Source organism: Panthera tigris, chromosome A2, assembly GCF_018350195.1.
Source record: "Panthera tigris isolate Pti1 chromosome A2, P.tigris_Pti1_mat1.1, whole genome shotgun sequence".
Lineage (NCBI taxonomy): Eukaryota > Metazoa > Chordata > Mammalia > Carnivora > Felidae > Panthera > Panthera tigris.
This window is the reverse complement of record NC_056661.1, coordinates 101,068,546-101,085,898: the sequence shown is the minus strand read 5'-3', so window position 1 is coordinate 101,085,898 and position 17,353 is coordinate 101,068,546. Positions and strand designations below refer to the sequence as shown.

The following is a 17,353-nucleotide window of genomic DNA, read 5'->3' as shown; positions in this document are numbered from 1 at the left end:
AACTAAACAGATATTTTAAAGTTTCTTAGTTTGTATCATCACTCAAAGACTTTACTTTTAAAAGAATATGAATTTGCATCTCTGTCTTATATCCGGTAAGCTGTCAGAACACGGGACTCATGAGAATGCCACAGGAGAAACTAGAGTTTTTGCCTCTTACATGTGGTTATCCCGTTACAAATAAACTCTGTTCTCTCCCCACCTCCTTCTGTCCAGACATGGCAAGTAATTCAAAATACAGGTATATGATTTGCTAGGAAAGATACAGATATTATGGATCATTTTAAACTCCATCACAGATGACTGTGAAGGTTGTGCTTTATGCCCTGGTCTCACTTATTACCTTACCCTGAGGCCCAGGGATCATTTTTTATATCAGTCAGGTCAATAGATGCAGACTTCCTAAAGAGATTGTGTCCCACATGCCATCAGCATAAGCTTGAGTCACAGCCATTAATATCATACCTGCATTTGTTACCCTTGTATCCCCCATTTGTCGGGAAGCCTCTCCAGAATAACTACATCTAATGATGAAAACAACATTACAGTAACACCACAGCAATTTTATGTGCACTCCAGCTACCCGAATAAGGTCTACCCAGACCTAGAGCAGTGGAAAAGAAGAACTCTGCGTTAAAGTGGAAAGCAACAGTTACTTCTTTCAAAAACTTTTTAAAATGAGGCTCATTCTCCTCCCCCTCCATTACAGGCACCCATGCATGCATACGTGCATACATACACACACACACACACACACACACACACACACACACACACACACAATATGGTGTAGGAATTAAAAGCACTGACTCGAGAATTATATTGCCTAGGATCGATTATTGCCACCTTGCACTAGATACATTCTCAATGCCTTAATTTCCTCATCTATAAAATGGTGTATTATTAATGATATGACTACAATGGGCTTAGTAATATATTAACACTAGTCATATCAACAATACTGATACTAATAGTACCTATCATCTCATAGGACTGAGAAAAATAAAATGAAAATGAAAAAAAAAAAATCCATGGTAAAGTTGCTAAAGTCCTGGCACAGTGCTTGGCTCTGGGTATAAACAGGAATGTAGAACATTTTATCCTCTGCAGTCATCCCATACCTTTCCCAATTCTCATGTCAAATCCAAGACACAAAAAAGTTCTATGTAGGAACTCTTCTTGGGTAATCAGGGCAGTGCCTTGGAAGGAGGCATATGGTGGCAGACAGGAGATATTTTGAGCCATATAGGAGAGGGGTGCTGTGGCTTTCACCTATTAAATTATGTCATCTAGTACTGCTGGGAGCTTAGGGTGCTGCCACATCTAGGAAGTCAGCTACAATGAACTTTAGTGGAGAAAAGTAGCCCATACCATGGCCAAAGGACCCTGGACTTCAAAACCCAGGAGGCTAGATGTTTTGATTACTTTGTATGAAAATTTTAACAGAATTTCAACTGTTAGCAGTAATTAAAAGCAAAAATTGCTCTCAAATATCAATATTTTATTTTTTTAATGTTTGTTTTTTGAGACAGAGACAGCATGAGTGGGGGAGGGGCAGAGAGAGGGGGAGACACAGAATCTGAAGCAGGCTCCAGGCTCTGAGCTGTCAGCACAGAGCTCCATGCGGGGCTCGAACCCACGGACTGTGCATGACCTGAGCTGAAGTCAGATGCTTAACCGACTGAGCCACACTGGCACCACACAAATATCAATATTTTAAATCAGATCTTAAGAAATGTTCACACTGTTTGCCACCTAAATTAAAACATCACAAAAATTCTCACTCAACTAGGCAATCTGTTCAGTAGGCCTGTCAATTACTTGTGTCTTCATTTCAATAAACACTTGATTGGTTGCTGTGGAAATAGCCATTTTCTTCTGGCTTTACACAATGGTTACTATTCCCATTAAATTTACATGGCTCTCTAGGCAACACTGGGCAACTGTACAGCAATAAACCACTGGGAAAGAAAAGATGGTCCTAGGGTAGAGTCAGCCTTTGCATTCACCCAGATAAGGGCTGTGTTGGGAGCAGGGGAACCGTCCAGAAACCTTCCTGTCTAAAAAGTATCAACACTGTTTTATTTACTAGTTTACCACTTTTATGTGCCAGGCACATGTCAAAGCTCTTTATAGCACGTTACCTCAGTTAATCCTCAATAATAACCGTATGGTTTATGAAGTATTGTTAGTCCCATTTTACAGATATGGAAACTGGGTTCTGAGAGGTTAAAAAGTTTGCCCAAGGTCATCAAAAAAAATGAAATCTTCCCATTTGCAACTACGTGGATGGAACTAGAGGGTATTATGCTAAGTGAAATTAGTCGGAGAAAGATAAACATCATGTGACTTCACTCATACGAGGACCTTAAGACCCAGAACAGATGCACACAAGGGAAGGGAAGCCAAAATCATATAAAAACAGGGAGGGGGACAAAACATAAGAGACTTAAATATGGAGAACAAACTGAGGGTTGCTGGAGGGGTTGTGGGAGGGGGGATGGACTAAATGGGTAAGGGGCATTAAGGAATCTACTCCTGAAATCATTGTTGCACTGTATGCCAACTAACTTGGATGTAAATTTGAAAAATTAAAAAACAAGTTTGCCCAAGGTCACAGAACTAAGAAATCACACTGCTATTCTCTTCCAGCTTCTTTCTCTTAACAAGTCTTTTTTTAGTGCTACTTCCCTTAAGGGAAGTGAGTGATCTGAGAGAGGGAGAGATCCTGAAATGACTGAAAAACGGCCTGTTTTCTCCCTCCCGTGGCCAGGTCCACATTGGAGCCAACAAGTCATCCACTTTTTCATCATAACTCTTTTTTTAAGCATTTTTTTAAATGTTTATTTTTGAGAGAGAGAGGAACAGAGTGTGAGTCAGGGAGGGGCAGAGAGAGAGGGAGACACAGAATCTGAATCAGACTCCAGGCTTCTGAGCTGGCAGCACAGAGCCTGACGCAGGGCCAGAACCTGCCACCCATGAGATCATGACCTGAACCTGGCCGCTGAACTGACTGAGTCACCCAGGCGCCCCTCATCATAACTCTTCTATTTCTACCATGAATTCAGTGTTGACACTTGCACAGGGGCCATGGCGTTACCCATTTAGTAGAAATAACAGTAGAAGTAGTCTTGGTAGGATATCAGCCATCTTTCCACATGTGCATTTGCCTTTAAAGCCTCTTGTTTTCTTCACCAGTTGATCAAAGAACAGAAGCAGACTGTAGGGGGCTGGAGGGGGTGTGTGGGTATACATCAATCTGAGAGAGGTGCCTGTACATCTAGCCACACATCAATTATAGCCATTCTAATTGTGAAGGACTTCAGTCAAGAATGCAAGGCAGGATTAAACATCTCGGGCCAAACCATTCACTTGTCACGTTTCCACTCTCCAGCACATTTCAGAGAGCAAAGCTGCAGATCCAAAAGCAGTGGTTCAGCAAACCTGTGCTAATGCCAGATCTGCATTAGTTTGATAATGGCTAGAGATTACGACTGGCTCTTTGGTGCAGCTGTTCATAACTCTGTCTTATTAAACCAAAAGAAATAAGGTTGAAAATCTAACATGAGGCACTCATCATTCAATTATGTATTTCTTGTGAAAGAGGCAAAAACTCTGCCATGTTCTGCAAAATCTCCACATCAATAGCAATTAAGTTTCACATCAAGACCAGAGAAATACTACACTGACTATGCATGAATAACTTCCTTTCATATGCAGTGGTTTGCATCTTTCTCTGCATTTAATTCTGGAAAACAATAAATGACGGTACCTTGGTACAAGAAACTATATGCAAATAACTGAAAAAGATACGTGAGTAAAGGTATTTTATATTTTCAATTTTAGAGATCATATAGTCAGCCCTATTACCAACATCACAGCTGCCCCAACAATAAATTACAACTCATCATTTTACGAAGAGATTTAGAATCAAACCTGGGATTAATTATAGTATTTTCACTGAAAACTTTTCAAACAGAAAGCGTAACAGAATTCATGTTATCCAGTCCATGTTTTTAAGAGTTTTCTATCAAGCATTGAACAGCATCAGGAATGAATATAGCCAGTTGGTAACTCAGGGCATTGTTTCTTATTTAAAGGAGATGTTAACACAATAATTAAGGGCCCATTTTTACAAAAAGGACAAAAGGGACAAAAAAAGAGTCTAACTATTTTAGGTAGTCTTTGAATGAAATAGGGGGGAAAAGAATGTTTTGAAAATGGTTTTTGGGCATTATAATTTTCAATCCAATCAGACAAAATAAGAAAAAAAAAAACCTTCATTCTCTAAATGAAAATACACAGTTAAAAAAAGAAAGAAAAGAGAAGAAAGAAATTCATAGTGGGGCTTATGAGATCCCAAGTGTTTATGAGATGTTTTATAAGCCAAGGGGCTTATGAGATCCAAGTGACAGAATAAAGAAAACCATAGTTTTTAACGTATGTTTAAAGGGAAGAATGAAAACCACCAATTTTTCTAAATTTTGCCCACATTTATGGAAAGTAGCTGAAGAGATTTAATAGTGTCATTATATTCAGAAAGTCTCATTTATAAGGAGTTTGAGGCTAAATTAAAACCTCCACTTATTTTCTTCTTCAAAAATTCACATTTAATATTCACAGTCCACAACTCCAATAAGGATATTGTTGATCATTTTAAACAAAATAATAAAAACAATATTGGAAGGGTTTTTTTTTTAATTTTCTTTATAGTAACCCATGGATCTCCTTGTAATCTGGTAAATCAAACAAATGAATCTTTCCTAAAATTTTGATTGTGTACTTCGATGTTGCCTCAGAGTCTTACAATCAGTTTCAAAACTGGTCAAGTACATAAAAGAAGGGGCAGGTTTATGATTAGCACATCAGTTCACAAAGAAGGACAATAAATTTCCATTATATTGTCAAACTCACTCAAAACAATCAAATATTTCACTGAACCATTTACAACTATTGATTGCACACAAAACCTGACTTTATATTCTTCCTATTTTAAGTAGAAGTGATATTTTACAAGGGCTTCACAAGTAAGAGATTGTGAATGTAAAGCAGTCCATTAATTTTATATAAGCTGTTTTATATACCTGTGGGCCTCTAATAACATTCAGCTACAAGGTTACAAGGAGAAGAATCATTTTCTAAAGTTCAGTTGGAGAGGTTGGTGTATATATACATAACTAAAATTCTAGCTGTCATGCCAGCAGTTTCTTTACCAAAATTGCTTTCATTCTATAGCTGAAAATACTGACATAAACAGGACAGTAGTATAGTGTCAGTTACCAGATTCCTATCAAGGAAATGTTACTGTCAAACTCAAGTTGAAATTTCAAGGCCAGCAACTTAGAAAACAAAAGGATTCCCCACTGTAATTTCCCATGGAATCCTTCAAAAAGGAAATGTACAGATGTATATCTAATCTTCCTCTATATGCGTGTGTGTATGTGTGCGTGTGTGTGCGCGCACGTGCATTTAACTTGTAAATGAAAAAGACTCTTCTAAATCAGGAAATTTTCTCCAAGCCTTTCTATCATAATTTTTTCTGGTAATAATCTATTTTACAGAAGGAAATCTGTGCCTCCTTCCTTTTAGACTGTGACTTTTGGTTTTATTAAAATTCCTCCCGATTTGCAGTGTGATATCTTTGTGTTGGCTCTGGAAGGCCACGTTACTTACTCTATGTATAAATGTGTGCACTGTGGTGGGTTAGGTACAGGGAGGGGCAGAAAAAATGCAGGGCTTTGCAGATGTTTCTTTCTGCTCAGCTTCCTGCATCATAATGCAACTTTGCCATGCTAAGCCCAGTGTACATTTTCATTGAGCGGCTAGCCGGGCCTTTTGTTCCACTAAGTTAGTACAAGCTAATAAATGTCTTTTCACTTTATTGGGACCTCTCTTTAAAAAGACATGACTGTGAGGTCTGGTCTTACAGAGATAGTCTTTCAGACTTGAGAAAAGTAAATTAAAAAGACATTCCTGCTAATATCAAAGCAGGCTTATTACTTCAATATAAGCACTTCCTTAATTTTCCTTCCTCAGCATGCTACATAAATATAAATAAAAAGGCTCTCCACTGGATGCATGTTACATATATCTCACAGAGTTTAATTATAAAGCCTCTAAAAATGAAGATGGTGGGAGGAAATGATGTCAGTAGATCATACAGTTCTGGTATTGAGTTAGCTGGCTGTCTCTGACAGCACAGAACAAAGACACTCAGGTAATCACAATATACCATGAAAGGCTGGGCTTGGAGAAAAAGAAAATCCAAGGGGTAAAGAGTATGATTTCTACTTTAGTGCTTGGAACTTCACAATTTTCAACTTTGTTTTCATTAATGTTATTACAGATGTTATTATAATTATGATAATTTTAATGCAATTAAGGAGGAGGAGTTAGGTTTTCTAAATACCACACCCTCTCTTCTCTGCTAGACTGATCAGATATAAAGAAGCGGTGAGGCAGATGAAGGCCAAGTACTCAAAAATACACACATACACACAACACCCCTCAGTTGATCCGTAAAAGCAACGACATTGCAGGAAACAGTGAAGACACCAGAACAAGGAATACAACTTTCATCCCAGTGGCTGCCCACCAGGGGTGGCAGGCAACTTCTAAGAGTAAGAAAGACTTCCCAGGGGTGCGGGCTGCGCAAACAGGGAGAAACAGGAAAACGCTGTGCAATTCACTAGGCAGGACCCTGAACACTACAGTGACTTCAGTGGGGTTAAGGTAGGTTAAAAACTGCAGCCAGCTGGCCCCGAAGGCAAAACGCTAGCTTCGCGCTGGGAAGAGGAAGGCTATCTCAGCCAGGCCTTCAAGAATAATACCCTGGAGACGTTGCGCCTGAACCTTTACTTCCATTCCTATTCAGTTCCCGGTCTCTCTTCACCTCCAGATTGGCTCTCTTCTCGCAGGTTTGCCTTTCCCCAAGCCGGTTTCTCACACAGGTTGATGGAGCACTGCCTGCCAGACCTCTGCTCCTTTAATACTGTGGAGATTTGCAGAATCGGGTATCCTGAAAGGATTGACTCTTCCAATAAGGCGAGAGAAACGGACAGAACTTCCCAGCCAACCTTCGCCTTTGACACAGAGAACCCCTAGCGCCAACTCTGGGTACTCCCCGGCTGATTTCTGGACCAAATCAAGCGTGTGACCACCGCCAAAGAGGAACTGCGCACACTTTAAGTGACCGCCGTGACGGCTCTAGAGGGCTCAGAAAGGCCCAGGAAGGATGTGCAACAGCAGCCGGAGAAGGGGAGCGGAGGAAGGAAAAGGGGAGGAGGGACAGTCGTGGTGTAGGAGGGTCTGGGGGTTTGTTCGGGGGGTTTAGGGGCTTTTTATTTCTTTTGTTAAGTAAATAAGGAGAAATTTCCCCCCACCCCATCCCTGTTCTAATGATGATAGATTCCACGCTGCATCAGGCCCCACGCTGGGGAGCCTAACCACACGGAAAATAATGAGGCTGCATCCCCATTTGTCTGCATTAAAGGCGAGCCGGGCGCTTTCGATAGGAAATACATCGATTCCTTTGCCCGGGCCTTGGTTTGTCCTGCTCCCCGTGAATAATTGCTGCTCCTTTAGAAATTCATAATAATTAGGACTTCCCACCCTGCGCCCGCGCCGCTTTTTAAAGGCGCCTGATCCTGGAGGGCGTCTCGGTGGCTCCAGCCGTGTTCCCTGCAGGTGGGAGAGAGAGCATGAATCATCCCCCCCCCCCCCACACACACACACGTGGTTTTACTCTGAAGAGAAAGTTGATTCCCCCTCCAAACCTCAGTTTCCTTGTGTGTCAAATGGGGCTTTTGCGCTGTTAAAGATACAACTTTACATCACTTGATTCATGCCTGTTTGGGAGGAGGGGGAGATTTAACGAACTGTGTGAGGGAATGCGGACAGGGGAGGAGAAAGTGGGAGACACAAGGATTCACCACCCCTCAGCCTAAACTCTGTGGCAATCACGTGACGCCGCAACCACCGATGTTGTGGGGGGAAGGGGTGCAAACGAGCCGATCTGACCACAGGAAACACCGGGACCTAGCTATCCGAGCCCATTGCTCCCGAACGCCTGGGAGGGGGAGGCAGGTCGTTAAAGTCGCGACTGGGCGGTAGAGAAGCGACTGCGGAAAGCGCCAACTCTACTTCTAGAGGGGCCGAGCCCGCGCGGCCGCGGGGGAGGAGGGCTCAGCCGCGGACACCAGGCGGGGCGGAGCCTGTGGCTCTGTCCGTGGTTCTGAACTACCGCTCTGCAGGCCGGGCTGGCACAGCCGCAGGCCACCGAACCATTCAATCTCGTACCCGCGACCTCCCTCCGCAGAACTGCTGCAGTCCTGCCTGCTGCCCTAGAAGTGCCGAAGCTCGGCGGCGTCGACAAAAAGTTCCCCTGAAGCAACGCTTTGGTGGGAAGGCTTGGATTCCAGACGCGAGAAGGCTGCACCTGTGTTTTCTCCAACCAGCTGGGATTGCTCGAGGTCACCTGAGGCTAAGAGCAGACAATAGAGCGTGCGTAGCTGTGGCGGCGGCGACTCCCGCCCGGAAACTTCGCGGGGCCCGAACACTCTGCGGCTTTGGTGAGAGGGCTGTGTTTTCCGACTCTAGGGTATGAAGCCTACGTCGAAGAAAGTTTCTGGCTCCTAAACTGCAGAAGACGACTTGATATGGCCTTTAAAATCAATGGATGGGGAGGCGTTCTGAGACCTAGGGCGGGATGTGTCAGGAGGACCCCCCTTCCCTCCGGTGGGGAGAGGGAGTCCAACCTCCCTTGGCGGCCTTCGCCGCCACTGCCTCGGATCCTTCCCGTCAGGATCCATTAGGCTTAGGAGGGTGATGGGCGAGGCCTGGCCGGAGTCAGGTTCAGCAGAGACGCGCAGAGCCCCCACGAGCCAGTTTCTAAGGAAACCCTCAGTATTTCTCAGCAGCAATTTGTCTTATTGTAGGAGAAAGAAGCAGTACAAGAAAAGCCTCTCGGTTCTCCATTCTCATGCAGATGAGGTGATGCGCTCCGGCTGCGGCCTGTGTATCCCCCTCCCCATCGTATTTCCGGCTTGAACAAGTAAAATACCCTCATTAATTTAAAGGAAGTTGGAGCGTCAGAAGGCGTTTCGCTACTTGCGGCGGCCGGAGAGGCAAGTAGTGCACTCTCGCTGCTCCTGGGACCCCACTGCGCTCACTATCCCAAACCCCCGCTCGCCACCTTGCTTTCCACCGTCCCGAGCACCCGACTAAACGCCAAAGGAACTTTCTGTAACGAAGGGCACCTGAAAAAAGATTTCTCTCCCTCCCACACCCACCTCACCCCCGCCAGCCCTCGCCTCCGTAGTAAACAAAATATGCCAGAAAAAGCTGTTTACAGACGGGGTAATTAGGTTTTCAGCCAGCAGCAGAAACGCGGCGCGCTCATTAGAAGTTTAAACAAACAGCCAGCAACCCTCGAGGCAGACTGCAAAGTTGGAAAATGCGCAAACGTGCGCCTAGGCGCGCGGAGGGGCACGAAGAAGCCGCCAATATATATCATCTCAATAAAAAGCCGCTCTTGGAAAGCTTGCATAGTAATTGAGATGGGCGCTCTTTTCTGATCTGGGTTGGCATTTCCTCATCTCGAGCTGACAGAGCCAACTCAGGAAATTGCGGGTAATATTCATCTGGGGAGCACTTTCATTAAACGTAATTCATTCGACTTTCACAATAAATTGAGTGACATCCTTACAGCGGAACCTTTTTATCCTTGATTAAGTGCTTGCCAAGCTTTGGTTTCCCACTTTATTGTCACATTCCTTCAAGCAGAGTCGTCAACATGCCAATCGACAGCAGAAAAAATGTGCGCGTCTTGTTTACCAAGCTCCGGGAGGGGTTAGTGCTGACATAGAGAAAAAGAGCTGGTCGGGAGCTTGAGTAGCGGATAAATCAAGACAGCAACTTCCTGCAAACACGCGTCGGGACCTGAGGAATGGTGGCGAGTAGATGGCAGGTGGGGGGGTGGGGGGGGGAGGCGAGAGAGTATACCCAACTTACCACCCCGCTGCTCCTGTACGCAGCCGACCCCGACCGCCCCTCGCCTGTCTGACTAGTCCGCCTCCCTCCATTAATTAAAATAGTTAAAGACTGTTAAGGTCTTAGAATGAGATCTGAAGATCCTACAGGACTTGGTTGCTTTAAGGGAACTTTACAGAATCGAATCAAAGCTAGGCATCTTATTTAAAAACAAACAAAAAACTCTGAAAGAATCCACACTCCCTAACTTGCCACTGGAAAGCAAGCAAACTTTCAGAGCCTCTATCGGCTTTCTTTCTGGGCGCAAGGGTGCAACAAGAGTGTTATTTCTCATTCCCAAGATTCCCTTTTGACTCTTTGAACAAACGCCGCCAGAGCCAAACTCATTCTAGGTTCTTCAGACCCCGGAATTCCAAGAGAAGCTGAGGACCGCCTCGATAATTCAGGACTGGGAGAGATCAGGAAGGCGTCCCTTTGCCAATCGGTGGTCCCTTCTCCCTCACCCCCTATAAAATCAAAGAAGGCCAAGACAGAAAATTGCTTATTTGAAAAAGCAATATCCAAATGTTTTCATCACTCAAATGTCCTTTTGAAAATATTGTCCACGGTGGTTATTACCTGGACAATGCTGTCAATTTCTGTAGTCTGCAGAAAATTTTCCCTCATATAAAAAAGTAGGACATTGGGCACCTGTCTCAAAAAAATCAACCAAATTCCCTGCCACCAGATACATTTTTCACCCAGGCAACACTTTCATTAAGGAAGAAATAGCAGTCAACAATTCAAAGCCAAACAGAAATCAACTTCACACAAAGAAGAGCCACGAACTTAATGGCTTTCCGGGAAAACAGCTGAGAAAGTTGGAGTAATTCTGGTTCTCCCCTTCCGATACTGAAGGCAGTTTCCCCCAGAAGCTATTACTAGAAGGCCCCACACCACAATAATCCTCCTGAAGTGTGGCAGAAGGACAACCCACCCAAGCGCTTCCTACCACCCAGGGAGCTTTCTTGGTCAATGGATAGTTGAACATTTCAGGAAAATACCTGGGATAGTAACAACTTTTCCTCCCACAGAGCCCTAGAGTATGTCTTGGGACTGATGAGTTCTCATGTTAGGCTGCTGGGGTACAGTCTTCTTCAAAAATCTAGGTTTAATCCTGTATCAGGAAGGCTGACCCAGGATAGAAAACTCTGTAAATGCAGCAGGGGCGGGGAACTTTTAGTACTGTCTCCAAGAACTGGGCTTAATAGAAAACACTGAATAACTGTTAGGTAGTTAATACACTTTTCTTTTTAGGAATAAACCCAAATTGTAAAATTTTCAGTGGGCAGTGGCTTAATTTTCCAAGGATATAAAGTGCTTATACCTAATCCAAAGGACAGAGATTGGTGGTCTCTCTCCTGCTGTTTTTCCTCAGCTTCCTCAGTTCTTAACAGCCATCTTCACACTGCGTGAAGTTCACCCAAACGGTCTGGCTTCTAATAGTGTGGAGGTAGTATTCCATGGATTTATTAATCATTCTTTAGTCTCTGTTAAAAATTGGCGTGGAACTCATATTTTAAGGACACTCTAATTTTGAGGGAATAACTGACTCAAAATCTTTTTTAAGGACAAGGTTTGGAAAGAATTTTTCAATTCATGCCCATATTGGTTAAAAAAGCAACCAGATTATTAGCGATTTTAATTCCTATCAGAACTAGTGGGGCCTAAATTGGAGAGTGAAGAGCCCCTTCTCATGAGAACAGAACTGTGGATGTGTGACTGACCACAATAACATCATTCAACCCCTTGTCACATTCCCTGGACTCAATTTCTGAATAACATTTTTGTTGACATGCCCAGGGATTGCTCATTAGACTCAGTTCTCAACTCTGAAAATTGCCATAGGTGAGCCCCCAACAAGACACCTCTGCTTTCTACAGGGAGGTGCTCTCCCTGAGTGCCCTGGCCTATCCTTCAGTTTGATCCACTGAGAATGACCCAATTTAGGACTCCCTTTCTTCAAGACCAGAAACCACATTTTCCTAGTTTATCCAGTGTGTGCTTCAATTCAGTTAAAATGCTATCATCCTGTTACCCATTCTGTCATACTGAAACATCTGGGAATCAGTCCAGAACTGACAGGAGAATAAAGATTGCAGGACTTTTTTTTTTTTTTACACAAGTATTGTTATGCCATAGGTTCCTCTCCTGCTGAATTGAGACTTTTAAATAAATCTACAATACACAAAATTCAATGGACAGAAAATTTCCTTGCCTTTATTTTTTTTAATGGTTTCCAATTCCCCTGCTTTTATGGCTGGAGTTAGCCCTGTGGTGATTTTTTAATATGCCAGCTAATATGCTTCAGAAGGTTACTTTGTAGACACATTTCTAATTAACTTCCCTTTGCAGTACTAAATTCGCTTCCAGTTTGAAATAGGACAGACTCATCTCACAATAAACACAAAAACACTCAAAATCCTCAACCTAGAACAGGCATTCAAAGAACTCTGGGCCAAGAAACATACTCTGAGAACATTCACCCAAATACAGTCAGGAGACTGTGGCTTAAGAATAGAGCATTGAATGCTCTCTACAGAGAACTGGTTTTCATTAAAAAAAAAAATCCACAATTTGGGAATATTTAAGGTATTTGTCAATAGGCAGAAGCACAAATATTTTTGTGTAAGAAATACCTAAACAAATCTTGTTCCCTGGACATAATGTAGCGATCACTCCTTAGAAAACATAACTGGGATTCCAGGGGCTGAAAAGGGAAAGGAAGGTGCACTGTGCTATCAGCTAGAAGGCAATGCATAAACAGAGCACCCTGTCACTTACCTTGTGGTGTGAACTCATAAAGACATAAAATTACTCATTAAACTCCTTCTTGGCTATGGCAACTCAAGGAGAAAAATAAAATAAAATAATGGTTTTGCCACCCCTGCCTTCTTGGAGTATAACTTCAAGCAGCTCCTGATAAACTGCATGCATCTATTGTAGTTTCTGGCAAAGACCTGGGATGTTCTAAGGTACAACTACAAATAAATGATAAATTCAGTTACAGTATGAGGTGTTTTAAAACAGATGGAGAAAGAAGCTTTGACCATTTCTTGGTCCCGCTGCCCTAGAGCTTTAATCAAGGCTCTCCACTTCCTTAACTGCCTAGAACCAACCTGTCCTGACTGTCCAATTCACCCTTTTAAGCTCATTTCCATGGTAAAAATCAGCTCTCTGCTCCTCCAGGAAAACATCTTGGAATTCTGTGGGCAAATAACCAGAGGATTACAATCCCTGGAAATACTACTTTGGGTCACAGCCACCAGCCTTTTGTTTTTGTGGTTTCTAATCCCCGACACACAAAACAACTTTAGATCCGAAAGAAAAGGATGGACTTCTAAATCACCTTCTCTATTTTATTGTTCACATTTTGTATTGTTTTGAGTGAGATTGGAAAAATTGTCTCCTTTCTCGGTATTGCCAAAAGGCATTCAGGTAATGAAGTCTGTAACTAAACGGTAATTGAATCAGCATAATTTGCACACTGAATGGTTTTCAAATGCTCCCAGTTTACAATTAAAGGAGAATTAATGCGCTTGTTGTTGAGAACGCAGCGCATTAGAATAAATCCAGCACTGTTGTTGTAATGAGTGGAAAACGGTTTAACTGCCAACAAACACATTTAAAATTTAACACAACGTATTGATTTCACTTCTGCTTTTGATAGATTATTTCACAGACTATCGAAATACTTGCTCCAAGCAATAAACTGCACCACGGTCGGGAGCCTTTGCCGTGTGTGTGAGCACAGTCCAAGGACAATAAGAACAGTCCTGAGGTTCAGGTCATGCGTAAAGGTATGCAGAGGAAAGGGGCAGAAGGTTTTCCATGGTCAAGGGAATCGTTAATATCCCTCCTCTGTAGCTTTCATTTTGCCGTCCCTCCCTTCTTTCAATAAACAATTTCTCTATTTTCTCTGGTCAAACTTTCTGTCCTCGGTCTTTGGGCTCTCAATGTCAGTGGGTTGACTGGACACAGATGGGGGCAAGAATGATTGAAGATGGTAAATGGGAAGGACAATTTTTACATTCTGTCTGCGTTCCAGTCTAGAAAAGCACAGACTTCAGTGACAGAGTCAGAAAGGCTGTTCTTTTGGATTGGCTGCCCTGGCTTTCACCTGTTTACCCCAAGGTGTCCTGTAGGCGAGGACACTGACGCGCAGCGCCCTCTGGCGTCCACGGCTGTGATAGGCGATAAAGATGCAAAGACAGGCAACACTGAGGGTTCTTGGATTGAAGCTGAAACCCGTGGAATGCACACGCCCCACATACATGTTCACACACGCGTATACATACACACTCATTAACATACACAGAGTTCACACAACTAGCAGCCCCTCAGTCACATGCACCGGGGCAACAGCTGGGAAATGTTCTCAGGTTAGCAACACTTTTGCTCCTAAGCTTGTGGGTTCTGAAACCCTTGGGACTGAGGGACCGCACCGACCCCCCCATCCCCCGCCCCATCCCGTTTATCCAGCCCCGTCGGAGAGCTCGGGCCGCCCCAGCGCTCCTCGCCCCTAGTCAGAACTCACTGAGCCCTCTGTGTGCTCTTGTGAAATAAGCTATGGGGAGTCGGTGTACAGAGCACAACTTTGCCAGCAGGGTGCGAGTGTCCCTGGCCCTCCCTGTAGCCAGATAGGAGAAACTGCTCCCTCCGTCTTGGCTCCACGCGGTGCCCACCTCTACCAATTCACCTCCACCCCAGTTCCAACTGTGTGCAAAATCCGGACCCCCGAAACTCCATTCCAGAAAGACACGGCAGCGGCTGGCTCTGTTTAGTATTCCCTTCCTGACCACAAGGTCCGCCATTCCCTAGTAAGGGGATCGGCGCTGGAACTGGGGTTCAGTTATTTGGTGGAAAGGAGAGCTAGGGAGGAGAGCCACTATTTGTTTTGCCAGGGCACCCCTGACTTAACTCTTTCTGATCTGATCGCTTGTGGTGCTCCTATCTGATTAACTTGTCCTGTGTGAACCCTACGAGTCGAACAAAGTTACCTGTACTTCTTTACGTGCCATATCTCCAAACTGGGGGACTAGGTGGGTGGATTCACTTTCAAAGTCACAGACCTGGGCAGATTCGTGCTCCGCACTCTCTACCTCCATTTCCTTTCGTTTAAACTCTGGATGAACTAATGAGAGTTCCATGTCTTACACCCTTTCTCTCTGTCCTGTCTCCCCATAAAGCATCCCGTCCCACTATCTCCTCGGTTTCTGGGGGTCTAGGGCACCCTATACCATGTTCGGAATCACGCACAGGAGAGGGAGGACCGGAGCAAGAAATGAGGGTGGGAACCCCGGAAAATCCCGCAGGGATCCAGACACCAGCTTGCCAAAGTTGTTCCAACACGGTCGCTAGGAACGCTGCTCTCGCTGAACTGGCAGTCTCACCCGCCTCCCGCGCGCCCCTGGGTGTCTGGCCTCGCGACCAGGGTGGGATTGCGGGGGCGCCGGATCCGCAGCGACTTACCAAGTATACGGTGGGCTGCAGGAGGAGAAGCACGTACCAGCACGCAGCCTGCATCCTCCCGCGTCTCAAACTTCCTCGGCGGTGCTTTCGCTGAGTCTTTGTTCCTTCAAAAACATAGATCCACCTGACATCCACTTTACAGAGCAAGGAGCGCTCTCAGCAGCCTAGATACAAATGAAATTAGACATCCCATGACCACGCGGGCAAGGTTAGGCTTGGCAACCAAGCGGGGAAAGGGGGTCGTGGAAGGGAGGGGTGGACCAAACACCCGAAGTGGGTAGGGGCAGGAAAAATTGAAAAGCAAGTAAATCCAGCGCCTGAAAGCAGCGAGCGCGCGGTCCGCAGGCAGGCGGGCAGGAGGCGGGTAGGAGGATGAAGGGCTCCTTGCGCCCTGCGCTCCTCGGGTGCGTGTTCCCCGGCGGTGGAGACAGGAGGTGGCGGGGCTCACAGAGCCGCGTGCAAGCTGGTTCGGAGCCCAAACGTCTTTGGCAGCGAGACCTGCCCTAGTGTTTGATGGCCAGGCGGCTCGGACTTAAAGGCGGCGGCTGGTTCTTCGCCAGCCCTGGCAGGGCTCACACACGTACACACCAGCAGAGAGATGGAGAGAGAAAGAGAGAGAGAAAGCGAGCTAGAGAGACTGGGGCGGGGGGGCGGGGGGGGGGTGGCACGGGAAGAGGAAGGGGTAGGTAGAGCTGACCAGGATTAGGTACTGGGTATCTTCACCCGTTCGGTGGAGTGGGGGTGGGGAAAAGGAATGCAATTTGCATACAGTAAAGCCGGGCTCAGTTTACCCATTCGAGCCCCCTGCACAAAGAGAGATACACGCGCATACAAGCACATCTTTGCCACTACTTTTTTATTTCGAGCCAAGGGACACAGTCAATCGCTAACTTCTAGAGTGGGAGCCTGCCCCGGTCTGTGAGGTCACCCGCCAGGCGCACTCTGTCCCCCAACCAGTGGCCTGCCCGCCGCCCCTCTCTGGTGTCCCACCATCCCGCCCCAAAATACCCTCTCCGGGACTGTGGAGGCGAAGTGTACGTACCGCACAGGACTGGGGGCGAATTCGGCGAGCAGGGACCGCTCTGGGCAGGCTCCATGGAGGAGCTACTCGGGCCTGGCGTCTCCGGCGCCCCGGACATGCCCTCCCTGGCGCTTCATCTCCATGCTCAGGAGCGGACCGGTCCCGCTGCCTCGTTCAGCCTCGGCGGAGACCGCGTCTCAGTGCCCGGGTGGCGCTCAGGCTTGGTTCCGTGGGAGCCTAGGCTCGGCACAGTTTGATTCACGGTGCAGGAAACTTAAGAGGCAAGAGAGGGAGGGGGAAGCAGAGGAGAAAAGAGAGGAAGAGAGAAAGGGAGGGAGTGAGAGAGGGAGGGAGAAGCGAATGTGCCGGACAGACTGGGACTGCCAGCTCAGGCTCTGGGACACGCAGCCCGGGGCTCCTTGCCTTCCCAAGCTGCCGAAGGATGGTGGCAATGACTTAAGGGGAGGAGACTGGACTTGAACTCGAGAGAGGAACACTGGCCTTTCGGAAGAAAAAAGCCACACGGCGGGCGCAAACGGTCCGAGTTTCTGAGGGAGGGGTGAGGTGGCAAGACCTGAAGGCTCCCGGCGCACGAGTAGCTGCACGTCTACCGCGACACTGGGAAGCCAAGGAACCACTCCAGAGCCGAGTCGCAGGCCCCGTGCACAGTCCTGCCCGGCCACTGGGGGACGCTCTGGAGCGCGCTGGGGTTCGGGGCGCCGACGAAGCCGTTCTTTCTCCGTAGGTCCGCAGCTCGCGGCGCCTACCTTCCCGACACTGGCAATTACATTGGCGAGTGGGTCAACGATTCCTCAGAGACTAATTAATACC

At 45.9% G+C, this 17,353-nt stretch overlaps 1 protein-coding gene across 5 annotated transcripts in view; it reads right to left on the bottom strand.

Annotated features, from left to right (window-relative positions):
• Positions 1–17,353, bottom strand: part of NXPH1 (neurexophilin 1) — a 627,612-nt gene that overhangs the window by 502,345 nt on the left and 107,914 nt on the right. For 4 of the 5 annotated variants that reach the window (XR_006211339.1, XR_006211338.1, XM_042967193.1 and 1 more), the window contains exons 3-4: positions 16,544–16,795; positions 15,502–15,665 (exon numbers count right to left, since the gene is read on the bottom strand). Coding sequence is in view for 3 of the 5 variants with exons in the window: in XM_042967193.1 (XP_042823127.1) it covers positions 15,502–15,555 (54 nt within the window). In the remaining 2 variants the exon portion in view is untranslated. Of the gene's footprint in view, positions 1–15,501; positions 15,666–16,543; positions 16,834–17,353 lie in introns of those variants that run through there. The other variant, XM_042967187.1, reaches the window with a different exon arrangement.